Source organism: Diuraphis noxia, unplaced genomic scaffold (genome assembly GCF_037042655.1).
Source record: "Diuraphis noxia isolate RWA-SAM2 unplaced genomic scaffold, SU_Dnox_SAM2 contig0004, whole genome shotgun sequence".
Lineage (NCBI taxonomy): Eukaryota > Metazoa > Arthropoda > Insecta > Hemiptera > Aphididae > Diuraphis > Diuraphis noxia.
The window spans coordinates 39,099,927-39,115,019 of NW_028301714.1; the positions used below are offsets into that span (position 1 = coordinate 39,099,927).

At 32.2% G+C, this 15,093-nt stretch overlaps 1 protein-coding gene across 5 annotated transcripts in view; it reads right to left on the reverse strand.

Moving 5' to 3' along the window:
• Ten-m (teneurin transmembrane protein Ten-m) overlaps positions 1-15,093 on the reverse strand; it is a 67,639-nt gene that overhangs the window by 19,310 nt on the left and 33,236 nt on the right. For all 5 annotated transcript variants that reach the window (XM_089227949.1, XM_015510555.2, XM_015510553.2 and 2 more), the window contains exon 2: positions 14,743-15,018. In XM_089227949.1, the coding sequence (XP_089084075.1) occupies positions 14,743-15,018 (276 nt within the window). The remainder of the gene's footprint in view (positions 1-14,742; positions 15,019-15,093) is intronic.

Consider the following 15,093-nt stretch of genomic DNA (forward strand, 5'->3'; position numbering starts at 1 on the left):
GGGACATTATCCCGTGCAGTATTAAATAGTATGCTATAATATGTATTATATCAGGGGTGGTGAGCGTCGTCGTCTCGACGTGTCGTATCAGATTAGGACCTTGCTGGAATAATATACAAGATTACTATATATAATATATTATGTACACGAGAAAGGAGCGAACTCGGTATTAAGTGATCCGTCAAATAGAAATCGAGAGAAAGAGAAGATTTCGGTGACGTGTGAGTCACATGTACAGAAACACATTTAGATTATCGTTTCAAACAGGATGGGGAAGTTTTCCAACAATAATGTATAGGATAAATGTGGGGTGGCTTAAACAATCGGATTTAAAAAAAAAAATAGAATAAATTGGAGTTTGCTAATAAAATGCAGTTTTATTTAACGACGGAGGGTGATAAAAACAATAATAATACTCAGTATCGAAATTAAAGAAGGAAAAGGGACGATATTATTAGATGCATTACTTTATTGTAAATATGATACTACACGCTGTTTTAATCAATAATTGAAGAATATCATAAAATGCCGACATTTTAAATTTCAGTTTTAATTCAACAAATTAAATTTGATAAGTTTGTGTGAAACGAACGTCTTACGTTTATTGAACCCTTCATAAATATATTATATTATAGTCATTAACGTGATAAACTACAATTAATGAAAACATTATAAAATCAATACCAGTTGATAAAAATTTGTTCATAAAAAGCTAGTCATGACAAAATTAATTTTCTGATTTTTACATTATCTGATAAACCTGTTTAATTTTAATAATTAGTTAGAAATATTGTATCATTAAATATTGTATTTGTTGTTAATAGAAACACATTATCGATTCCAAAGTCAAATATAATATGACAATATATTTCTAAGTGATCTTATATATTTTTTTGATTATCAATACATGTAATCATCCATGTTTTGTAATAACTTACAACTTGCATAGTAAAATATATTTACAATTTATTTCGGTAGGTAATAGGATTATAAGTTTGTCATATCCGATTTTTGTCTTCAATTCTCAGCTGACAAATTCAAACAAATAAAAAAAGTTTTCAGCCTTCTTTTGTCATACATTGTACACGTTGGGTAAAAGTTTTCCAATTTATTTCCGATTTAAACAATGTGCTGGACAAAGGACAAGAATACATAGTGTACATCATTCAGGCCGGTTGAACTTGGACTTTTCGGGGCTTCAACATTTGGTCGAAAACTTTATGGTCGGTTATTTTTTAAGTTGTATTTATTCAATTTGGGTACGTCACGTTCTGCTTTCGTTTGTTAATCCCGTATAATGTACATCACATCCTTATGCTAACCCTCGAGCGTTAGGTGCTTAAGAAGAACACGCACGGTTACTTTCTCAAAGTATTTGCATACACATAGTCTGGTTTTGCATTAAATGAAAAGAAGGCACAGGAAGACAAACTTTGTCTCAACCAGAGCATGTACACATGTCCACTGTAAAAATGTCATGATTAAAATATATTGCTCAATTTGATAATTACTACCATCAGTATACCAGTAAGCATACTGTTCAAACAATAAACAATATACTACAAAACTAATATGCAAACAATGAAAATAATTAAATTTAAACACAACTATTTTAATTCATATAATATTATGATTTAAAGATCCAATATCATCACGGAATAGTAATAATTATGCATATTTGTATCTTTAATGGTTACTTGTCGTTAATTTAACCTCATTACGAAAATAATCTTAAAGCCATTATTTTCATGATGAAAACAATGATCAAATTTCTTAAAACATATTTTTAAAAAGTTCAATAAAAAATAAGAATGAATGAGAGAGAAGAGAAAAAGATTTTTAAAAAGAAAAAAATTGCTTTGTTGTTGCACAATGAACCAATTGTCCAATGAGTCGTGTCGGTTTATCCTTTAATGTGTGTATAGCTCACTTGTGTGCGTGTATATATGCATCCTTTCAAAGAGAATTTCGTCCTTGTTGTCCAGTTGCTGGTTCGTTAGGCTAGCCGGTTATAACAGAATATAGGAAGGCGTACGGGTGGTGAACAGGAAGTAGAAAAGGACGACGTGGATAGGGGTGAAACTCTGTCACCGTCTTAACGACTTGACCGAAAACCGTTGACAACTCGATCACGTCCTAGCCGCGGCCTTTGCTCTCTAATGACGCACCTTTCCTTGAACTCTCCCCCTACTGCCACTACGTACACTCACAAATGTCACCCTCTCAAAATGCCATCCGAGTTGGTCGCGCTATGTTTGACCTTTCGGTATTTACCTATTCCGCACAGCCATGGTTTGAAATTTTGACACCAGGCCAATAATAACGACCCACGGCGTCCGTCGTCAGCGTTTATTTTTCCCTCGCAGGTGACGTGTGTCGGATATTAAAAGCGCTTCTCACTACTTTCGTGTCGACAAAAAATCACCACTCATTGACTCTTCACGTTCATTTTTCAATGGCATACTTCTAGCAATGGAACCAAAACTACAATGCAATTTTGAATTTATCTACTCATCTCTATAAATACTGAAAAAAACAATTTCTTATTCATAGACATTTTTCTATCTGTACCTACAGGGAAGACGAGGGAATAATAAATATTGAAATGACATGCGATAATGCCTAACACGAAAGAAATATAGAAATTATAACTTATTATTATTATGTATAAGTACTAGTACTCCGTGTATGAATGTGGAATGTTTATGGGACAATTAGTTCTAATGACGTGTATTTGTACAACGATTTTAAGAGAAATAAAAGTTGAAAAATTCTAACGATGATACGTTATTACATTAGCAAAGTCTTAAAATGTAGTTTGTTTTATGAAATCTAGAACACTTTATTTTCAACTACACAAGTATCGAAATGTTTTTATTGTCTCTTGGTTGTTACAAGGCACTATTGTCTTTAAAATTCGTGTGGTATCCGATATAATGCCCTTGTTTACGCGCGTAATGTATCATTGTGTGTATACGGAGGGATATACGCACGTGATGATCTGCAGTGGTGCAGGATGGAGCAGTAGTGGAAAATACACGTCATGCAGTGCCAGTGCAAACAGTGTGTTTTGGAGTGTCTAAATAGCAGTGGATCTGGATGGAAAATTAAGAGCACTACCCATTAACAAATTGCTGTTTGTATATGATACAAGGGCAGATAGAGAGTTAGAGATATACAGAGTGAGAAAATATCTACACACAAACACGAATTGTGGAAATATACATAGTAACAACCCTTTGTAAAATACACGGGGGGTTACCGAACAGAGGACTCTTCTGCACGCTCCGGTTTTGAATTTGTCTCGGTTGACGTATATTGTTAATCATCTGCAGACTGCGTAACCAAGGCACACACATACACACACACACACATATATATATATATATAGTTGGAGGGAATAATAAAAAAATAAAAATAAAAAATAATAGCATTGAAAAATCGAACCACCGTCCTCGTATACGCACATTATACCGCGTTAAAGCTTCGAATCGAAACCCTGGAGTATACGACCGGAATCGATTAGACGTTTCATAAATCACACCAACCCTTCGAAGACACACTCACACACACACATATATATATATATATATATATTTATAAGTGCGTGGGATAGGTCCCCGGTATATGCATGTACATATAAGAGATATTCATACACTGCACGAAACGTTTTTTTTATGAACACGTTTTATGGTAGCGGCAGTGCGGTCTTTTGAAAGGGACTAGGCAGGACAACAGAGGTTTGATTTTTTGTACAAATTTATTTTTTCTGGTTATTAGTTTAAATACAGGAGGAAATTCGTTCTATCTATTTTTGAAACGAAATAATAGGCCAAATGTTCTTTTTACTAGTTTTAAATAATATTTGGAAATTGTATATGAAAGTTCAGTAATATTTTATTAGATATAAACACGACACGCATAAACGTTTATATATGCATAATACAGAACATAATTGACTGTCCCTCACTGTTCTTGTCATTGTGGTACGTCATAATCAGTTGAGAAACTCTACTCTCAATGATAGCCAAAGATCATATTATTGTACACACATTTGAATATTTAAAAATACTGTAATAATTAGTTTATCACTTTTAAAGATGCATATCAATACTATGATATTAGTTAGGTACTATCAGATACATACGTCATTCTGGGTATTCTGGGTATGAATATATTTTATGCTTACCAGAAATTTGCACGTCATTCGCTTATTTAGGCGGTTATTTTATCAGAGCAATTACCGTGGGGATATACTGATAAAAATATACTATTTATTATTATTATCGTGGGCGGTGAAACTCAAATATGTGACAAAACAGTTTCAAACCGACCGGAGCAGTGACGCGATATCGATGTTTTTGGGGTGAGAAAATAATGCTGTACACTTCCGATGCATACTTTGATTGTGTTGGGGTGGAAGTGTCGACTGCCGGCCGGAGATAACGACCAACCACTGATGGAACAACAATGCGTAGGCGCCCCCGGTGAGAGAGGTTACAATGGAAGTCGAGGGATATGTATGGGAGGGGGCAGTAGCTTTGGGGAGAAAAATACATCTCATCCCTTTACCCACACTGTGACTCGCAATCCAAAGCATTGAATCATATTAGATAGTTCTGATGGATGAGTAAACAAGACATTGTTTTTTTTTTTTTTTTTTTACTCCAGCGACATCGTCCCCGTACCCAAAAACATGGTTGTGTCCATAATATAGCAATAATAACAATATTACAGTCCCTCCAAAAAAATTGTTATATCATAATCGTATTACCCTCAGATGTGTTTTTGTATTTGAACGTCGATACGAGGATTAAAAACGTTATTTTACAGTGGTATTGTTTACGAAGTGACGTACCGCTGGTCATGTATACATATTTTAATTATAATAATTCCAAATAAATTTTTAGTGATCAAAACACAAATTCAGTGAGGGTCCTAGGATTAGGTCTGGGAAAAACAACCGGAACTGACACTCTGGTTTTATATCATACACCGCAATACTGCATAAATGCGATGGTGAATTAACGTTTTTTCATATTAATATTATAATCCCAGAGACCTGTGGAAGCGATGTAAATGGATAAAATATCGGCGTGAAAAAATATTTATGAGTGAGGCAGTAGGAAGAACGACGACGACGACGGTTTATAACACAATATATTATAATAGGTGGCGCACGTATCGTTAACGAAAAAAAAAAAACAGTAAATTAGTGCGCGTATAATATAGCGCGCAAGCGGGAACATGAAATATATATATATATATATATGTATGTATAATACACCATAGTAGCTGTAGGTATATATGGTTTTAAATGTACATTATATCATTGCGAATTTACAGTGTATACGTGTGTATGTGTGTGAATGTGTGCGAGCGCGTGCAATAACGATGCGTATAAATAACGATCCCCGATCCACCGGACCATGACACCCACACACCGGTGCAGTGCTGAACTTGCACACTCCCGCGACTCAGGATCAGTGTCAGCATTTCCACTAGCGAGCGTGTATAATTTGTGTATGTGAGCGTGCGTGCGTGTGTGTGTGTGTGTGTGTGTGCGTTTGTGCGCGGGCTTTCGTATCGGAGAGGTGGAGAAGAGCGAGCGGTTAGGGCTTTTGAATAATCGGCTGACCGAGCTTTACAATAGTACACAAATTTGAGCGTTCTATATATACATTATACATATATGGTTCCGGAACGAATAGTTATATAAATAATAATATAAACTTATAATATTATATAATACGTACATATACATATATATTATATAATATATATAAATGTATATAGATGCATGTCAATTAAATGACAATCTGGTCGAATGCATATTGGCCGTCGATCGGGTTTCAGATATTATTATTACGGAGCCTTATTATTAAGTGAGTATGTGGGACATGGGCTACATTTTTATCTAATTTTTTGGTTATTTTTCCCCCTATCTAGCGTATACTACCTATTTTGAGCAGATCGTTCGTTAAAAGGCCCATCGCTCTAATCCGATTCGGTGGTAATCGCCGCCGCTTTGAATCGTTGAATTAATCAATTGAGCTTTTAAAACGATAAAGTATTCCTTTAAAACCAGCTGAGCAAGTATCATAAATCTACAGTACGGTTTAATTCAACATTATAATCGTTGCACATGAGTCATACATATAAAATACCTACAGTGAAATTATATTTGGATAAACGAAAACACCATACAAAATCGTAACTTTTGAATACTGATACAAATTTAATACCAACTATTTACACTAATTTACACTCGTTGTTTTGATCGATAATGAGAACTATATTGAACAATATTAAAATGTGTTTACATTTTTGAAACGACATATGATTATTGATTGATGTGCGGAAATTCTACTTTTAGTATAAAAATCAACACAAAATAAAAAATATTCGTAATTTTATTTTTAACCAATTAGATTAGTACAAAATATAAAAAATTACTAAACTCATTACGTTTCCTCTACAGATTTAGAAGATATTGAGGCAGACGTTTTAATTATACTATTAGGTATTAATATTGTTTTTTTTAAATTTAATTTTAAATAAAAACCAATTGTTTAAAAATTAAATTTAAGAGAATCGATGGAATTTAAACAAAACCATATCGTTCACAGAACACCCACTTCCCGCGGTGTGTATAATTAGTAACGACATTGTTTGAACCCGAAGTCCTACCTGTTTCTCTTTCTCTTATATATAGACGTATATACACACACTATTCCAGCCGCCCTCTGTTATTAAGAGGCCAATAAGGTTTAGTGACCGGATTAATGAGCCACGGCGTTTAATTAGGGACCCTTGGGCTTTGAAACCCCCGAATCCTAAATATAAACGCACATAGTGCATACATTGCATTGTAGTTATCGTTTTCTCACGTAACAACTCGAGTGGGTTATAGAGAAAAAGAAAATTAAAACTTTGGATAACAACTTCAAATATCTAGCAAATGCCACTTCCACGTCGAGCACGTGAGTATAAGAACCATCTGCCAAAAACTTTTCGTTTTTCCCATATGTAACTTTAAAGTCGTCAAAATTTTACAGTTTTATTTTTTAACTTTTAAGAAACAATATATGTGTGCGTGTGTGTGCTATAAAACATACAAAAAACAAAATGTAAATTAAATATTCTAAACGTTAAGACAGTATAAGACGTAAATTTCTTTAATAAATCCAAAATACGAACGCCCAATATTTTCGCAAGTATTATATAATGATTTCATATACTTATAACTAGTCTAATTTTATACTTTTAAATTTTAATTCTACCTAATTTTTTTTTAAACAAATCTTATATTTTTACAAACATAAATTAACTGCACTAGTGTATATAAACTATTGACATTCAATTATGACGACAGTAGCAATGGGTACCGTACCGTGTATTTTTGTGGATATTATTTTGTGCTATAAAGAGAAAAGACATAATAAAAAGCGAGCATTTTAAACATAAATGAAATGATGTACAATAAAATTTCACAATTTACGATGCACATCAAAATAGTATAAACGAAAGTTAAATTTAGTTACTATATTCAACTCTTGTCTACAAAGCATATCACTAAAAGTCCAACTATATATTACACCATAAACTTATATATTCTATGGTGTCTCTACATTGTAGAAATATCTATGAGAACGTCAATCGATCGTAATACTCTAATATTTTTGTTTTACTTATGCAAGAGACGCACAGAAGCAATATACTGATGTTTAAAAATATATAGACCCTAATATTGGTTGTAGTTTACGGGTAAGCTCATTTTTATGAATGATTTGGTATTTTGAACAGTTATGTTTTAGGAGGTACTTTAAGCCCCCTTCTGGTCTAAAATGACAAGCCCTCGACCATTCACTCGTGTGATTCAAATCCAAATAATTCATAAAAAATACATATTCCCTCTTTTCAAACGGAACAAAATAAATCACTATGCATGAAATGGTCTGGAACGTCCAACATTTTGAAATGTATTATCGAATATAAATTTATGTATATTATAATATAAATACTAATGGTGTGTATTATTAGTAAAAATTGACCAAGTATAAATAAACAGCGGAAATATCGATTTATGAAGTAATTAACATGCATAAACCTCTATTTTACCTTATATTTAGCACAAATAATAAACAGCGACAACCCGAGAGAGCCATATCAAGGACCTAGATAACACAAAACACGCCCCTTTCCCGGTTAAACTAGCAATTATATGTCCAGGACCCTTATTAGCAGCCGGCCATACAGAACTATGTTTGCGCCAACCACACTGGCGATGGTCGTGACTTTTAAGAATTATGACGTTTAACGTGCGCGACACGCAATGTCACTAGTCACGCACCGCAATAACAGCTACGTCACTACAGCTGCACAACGCGAACCGATCAACTTCACGTCAGAACTTGAATCAGTACGTGTGAACGATGTTACGACTGTGAACATCAAACTGATAATATGCCGGAAAACGCAAGTCGTGCAAACAAACTTATAAATATTTGACAAAGTAATCTGATTTTTTTTTTAAACTTTGTTTTAAGAATCTAAAATAATAATTGTTGACAACGAATTTTAATTGTTCTGAACATTTATCGAAAGCTCTGATGAGTTATCGTGTACGAAAATATACAACTGTCTGAACATGGCCGTTATGGTCTACCGTTTAGATAATTTGACATGCAGTGGTAGAGACAATAATATTATAAATTGTAATATAAATAATAATAAATATTATGAATTCTGTAATGTCATGAAACGGATGGTGCTTTGTGGAGACATGCGCTCGTCTACAGAGAACATCAAGACATAATGCGCGTGTGTGTGGAGTGTGTGCGGACTTGTGTGAAATGAAATAAACTCGGCGCATTAATCCCAGCGATAAAATCTTCGAGTAATGAATCTTTTTGAAAGGATCGAGCAAGGGGTTGCGCACAATAATGGACGAGCCGCCGGTCCAATTAATAGGGGACGCGCTGTGAAATTGATAGGGCGAGAGAGTTCCGGAGCTTTGAACTCGCGAGATAAGCTCGTAGCTCAAAGTGACAGACGCCCACCGACTTCTATTCCCCCCTCCCCAAATCCATGCACGGTATATAACGCAATAATCTACGGAAAAGCCCATATGAAGGGAATAATATCGAAGCCGGGCTAATAAAATAAATATTCACGGTTCAATGGCTCATTTGTCGGTGGTCGCGTGCATTGCAATTTTGAAATTGGATTTTAGTTATAAATAGAAAATTATATAGAACCCTATGATTTTTCCCCCAAACGTAAATCCCAGAATAAAGTCCAAAGAAATATCATTATTATTTATTTTTTAACTTCCCTCACTTCGTATCAGCATCTATATTATATTTTATATACATAAAAAAAACCCCGTGGCTTATGTGGATACTATGGGTACTTGGATTTCAAAGTAAAACCAATCATTTTTCTTTCAAAAATATCAAATTATAAATTTGAGTTCCCGAATCAGATTAAAATGTTAAGTAACTTGTCATAAAAATAAAGTTATGTAAAATCAAGCCATTATTTAAGTACCATCAAAATCTAACATGCTTCTGTGTTTAGGGCTAAATTCAATATTATTATCAGATAGTTTCCAACGCCAACGAAGGATTCACAATCATTAAGCCATGCAGGTACTCATCATGTTCTTTTATAACATATTGTAACATTTTGGATTTTTTTTATACGTCATGCATGCTCACCACCAAATAATTTTCGTGAAAAATGGTGTTCCATTTTGTATATTTATGTATGCTGTAAGTGTATATAGACGCTACCAGCAGGAAAAACATCTTTTACCCGTCGCTGTTTTCAAAAAAGATAGACATAATGCTTGTTGGCTATAACCGAGAAAGAGATTGATTACTATCTTCATGTGCATTGTGCACCAGTCCAAATGCTTCTGCTCGTGGTAAACTTTGAACATTTTAGTTCGCGTGTCGGTTGTGCCATTAAATTTGTGAAACACGAATGACTTTAAATACCGTAAAACAAACGTGTGTTAAATCCCCCCGAATTGTCGTTTTTGAGCTAGCTGACTGAACCGGAAATGAACAAAATATTTATTGTTCCATTTCAGTTTACCCCTCTGATATTTACCATATATTAACAATATTATCATATGTCTCATTATATTGCATAAATATAGTAATATTGTACAAATGTGAGGATAATATTTCATAACGTAATGTAAACATTTATTTATTTGTTAGAGTATGTTTGATAATTTTATACTCCAACTTGACCCGTTATATTTTATTTAGGAAATAAATGTTATGCATTTTATTTTTGTTTACCTTTTCATTAATACAATTCTTTTTTTTTCAACCATGCTCTAGTAAGTGTACCGATTACATTATAAGGCACATTCATTTTTGCTTTTTTTTACTAAATATATAAGTAAACAAATTTAATCGACAAAGGTTAGCACAACCACGCATTTTATTATGATCAACGGCATTAACTATTAATAATTTATTTTGAATTATCTCAGTATTTCTCTTATATCAAACTTACTTTCCAATAGTGTAAAATTACTGGTGTAGCATAAAAGCTTTTGAATCAATTTCAACAGAGAACCTATTTTTGTAATGTTATACAACCAATATAATTCTAGTATATTTCAGTTTGTCTCTCAATTATTTTCGATGATAAAATATTGTATTATTATTATTATAAATACAATTTAAAACAAATTATACATAGGTATACATTTAATATTATTTATTCGTGCAGGAGTTAATTTTACACAGTTTTCGAAAAAAAAAAAATAAACCTGTGTAATATACATATTATATTTATTAAGTACACACTTTTACTGAAAATTAAATAAAATTAGTTTTGTGTGTTTTATAGTCAGTTAATGATTAGCAAACATTGTATATAATGTTGGTAAAATTATATAATTGTAGATAAAATCCATAATAAGATATGGGCAATGTTATATAGAATACTTTTTAAATAAGTAGAAAATAATTTAAATTTTAAACTATTAGAACTTATTTAAGTACTATAAATTGATATATGGATGCTTACTACAAGCGATTTTGCTGCATTTCTATTTTTTTTTTTTTTTATTACATTTTATTTAAATACATAAATCTATTTTCATAATTTATTGAAAATTTACAAGTTAATTATTTATAATTTATGAAAAATACAAATAAAATAAGATTATATCTGAAAATAATCTTACAACCTTCGGGATGTAATTTCATAAAATAAAATAAACGAAATCATAAAACTGCATTACTATTTACTACACTGTCCATAGGCAAGGATGAGAAATTAAATAGCAAAATCTTTAACTACTGGCTACTGAGCCAATTGAAATAATTAATTATTTTGACAGCCAAGACTTAAGTTTATTTTTTAAAATCGTATATTTAAATTAGAAATTGCTACAAAATATATATGGTTTTTAATTTTAATTTATTTAAAAAAATCCATAATCTACTAACATATGTCATCGCAATAAACCCACTTAACCCTCTAAAAATACTGATTTTGTTCAATCTATAATTATTATTTATTAATTATTATTGGTATAGTTATCTTATTTTTACAAGGATTTATTTTATTATATTTAAGACACACTATATTTTCCCATTTTACGCTTTATGGTTCGAAAAAATAGTTATTACTAAGTTTACCATAGAGTTAAATTGAGATATTTAGTACCAAAAGTAAAGATAACTTTGTACTATGTTACATAAACAATTGCTAAACTAACTAGTACAGAACTTTGCCTGTCCAATTCATATGCTGTGTTCAGCAGATATTGTTATCCTTATTTTCCTTCGCACGTCCTCATTATTTTTTAATAGACAATTATTATAAAAGGGTTAATATAATTCAGTGGGAAATAATAACATAGACTATTGTGGTGTAGGAATCGAATGAGTTGATCCAGAAAGCATTCAATTATACTGATATTAATAACTGATGGTAGAAAAATAGGATTTATTCGCCTGCGTAGAAATTATCAAGAAAAGGGGATAAAAACTTTCTTAAAGAAAAACAAACTATGAGGGATTATGCAATAAAAATGTCCGAATGGACAGCCGCTATTTGTTATTAGGAACTTTGAAAGTTGATCATTAATATCCATTTAAAAACAATAAGTTTATAAAATAATTTCTGTAGAAAAATCAAATTATTATGTATGTGTATTGAGTAAATTATGTAATATTAAAGTAAAACTAATTTATGTGAAATAAGATTTTACGCATTATACATTATGATTAATTATATAAATAATGCACTTACTCAATATAATTATTTTTTTATGAATCCATATGGATATTTTTCAATATTAATTTAAAAATTGATTTAGATTAGGTACTGTATTTATTATTTATTATTAAGTATAGTTTTATATTAGGTTTATTTAAATTGTAATAAATTATAAATTATTGATACTTATTAATAATTTTAACTACACACTTTTATAGTAGTCGTACATTGTATAATTTAGTATTTATGGAGAAAATTATGTAATAAAAAATATTATATTAGGTAAATATTAACTATCTTTAGTATCATCTGTGATAATAACTATAAATATAATTTAATTGTAACTTTTTAAACGATAACGTTAAGGAATAATGAGTATTCGTTTAGTTCTCATGCATTGAATGAAATAATACAATATTTTTATCTACTCAAAAACTTTATTTTTCAGGGGATGCGAGAAATGTACAATGTGTTTTGTTTGTTATCAAATTAAATCGATCATTAAAATGATATACTGTGTTTATAAGTGATAATCAGTAGCACAGTTTTATCATTTAATCTTTTTTCTTCGGGAGTGAAAATATGTATGTCTTTTGAAATATAAATTATGAAGTATAATGTTTAATCTTAATGTAAACTTAAAACATATTATTATTATTGTGTTCTCGAAGAATGAATAATAAAATTGTTAGAAACATATTATCGTTTTCTACCATCAGGTTAATTATGTTATTAGGTTAAGCGGTTTTAATTAATTTTTCAGATGCTGATGCACTTAGTGTACCTATACATTACATTATACATTGTATTATTATTAAATTGTTTGCTCGTGTATGCTGAATAGAGGCTTTTTAATGGTATTACATTAATATATAATATAATTTAATTGATCTGATTTGCTTCACTGGCCGGTCGACCGTTCGCTTTCGTCCTCCTTTCCCCCCTCCCACCCAAAAAACATACAACATACGTACACCGATTGGCATCGGGTATTTCCAGTTATCATATCCAATGTATTAACCATAGCGAATATACACACGGTGCCCAGTGGAATAATGCGGACGTCGCGGGCGCTTACATCAATTTCCCCTAATTGATGGACGCCGGTCAAACACAATATTCGCCCCCACCACTGGAGGCATGTTGTATATTATTATGTAGTTGAATTTCGTATTAGAATTATGCGTTTTCTTACCACCCCCTCTGCAAATCATGTTATAATAACATCCCGGGCTGATCGTTAATCATGTTAAAAGCGTATTTGATATTTTCCATCCAAGGTTCTGTGTATATAAAACGTTCTAAAAGCACCACCGAATAATTATAATTACCTAATGAACAGCACACATACATACACCTACGCATATAATGCATATTATAATAGTATTATAGAATATCGAATTGATTAATGGTTTACAACGTCCACTTATTTTGATTTGCGCTGTATATATAATAGTAATTATTCGGTAATAAATGAACAGGGTCCATTTAAAATTACCAATCGAAATGAAAATATTTGCAGGACCAAGCAGTAGGTGTATTATCACATAATATTATTATTTTTATAACATTGTTGATAATAATTAAGTTGTCTGGGCTACAGCGATAATAAACAAGTACGAAAGGTCAAAAATTAACTGTGAGCAAATCGTAATAAATGTCTACGCAGCCATAATGGTGGAACAATTTGTTTTGATAACAAGTGTGTTTGGATATTCTCGAGGTTGGGTTTTTCCTATGTTTCTTTTACCATCTCCGAGTAGTCCCAAGGGGATCACACTTCACCCACCCATTGTTTTCGTCACGACTCTTTACCGCACATAAATCTTGGCTCGTCGTTCGGTAAAGACGACGGTGGTCGCTAATTTTGAAAAACGGCCATTATTCGTTAGAGAAAATAAGAAAACTCCGAAAATGTGACTACTAGCTGTATACTGCGGAATACTCGAAGTTAAAAACTTGAAAATATGCGTTTTACCTAGACATTATTCAAAGTTGACTACGTGTCGGATTCGTTTCGAAAAATATAGGTAAAACCTAAAAACAAAACAATTCGCAGTTTTTGTTACCTCCTTCATAACTCCATAACATTTAATAAATTATTTTATTTTTATATTTTTCATTTGTATAATATGAATATTACGTTGTAATATAAAGGAATCAAGAACATTTAAATCGGAATTAAATAATTACGTATCGTGTCAAAGTTAAGATGCACATAAATAATCGAATTCTCGACTCATAACGTTTTAGTGGGTACTAGGTATATAATATTTACTGTTTAAGTTGTAAAAATCATCGCATCCGAACCCTGTTGGAAAAATATCGTCTTTATTCTGATCGTAAACCATTTACCGCTAGTGGACGATTGGTTGCAACCCGAGAAATGATTCATACTGATCTATGATTTGCTAGTCCGCTGGGACCGATTGAAATGTATAGGTACGACTTATGACTAATAAATGGGAACAAAAATGTCGCTCTTACCGCCGTCGTGCAGCTGCAATGTAGCGTCCCTGGTGAACGCTAGTTCCGAATCTGTAAGCGTTGCGTCCGAACAGTTTCCGGACGTGCCGCTGGTATCGGTGTTGAGCAGTGCACCGGGCTGCTGGTATGTATGATTCGGTCTGCGGTGCCTGTGATACTGATGCTGTAAGCTGTGCTGGTGACGGTTTGGCTGGAACTCGGCCGTGTCTTCGTCACATTCCCCGTCGCTGCTGTCACCGCGATGCTGGTACGGTTGGTACGCTCGATTCGCTTTTCCTGTAAATAGGAAGTTGAATTTTAAATAGATGCCAAATGATAAAATACTAGTATGGCAATAGGTACTGGTATGAC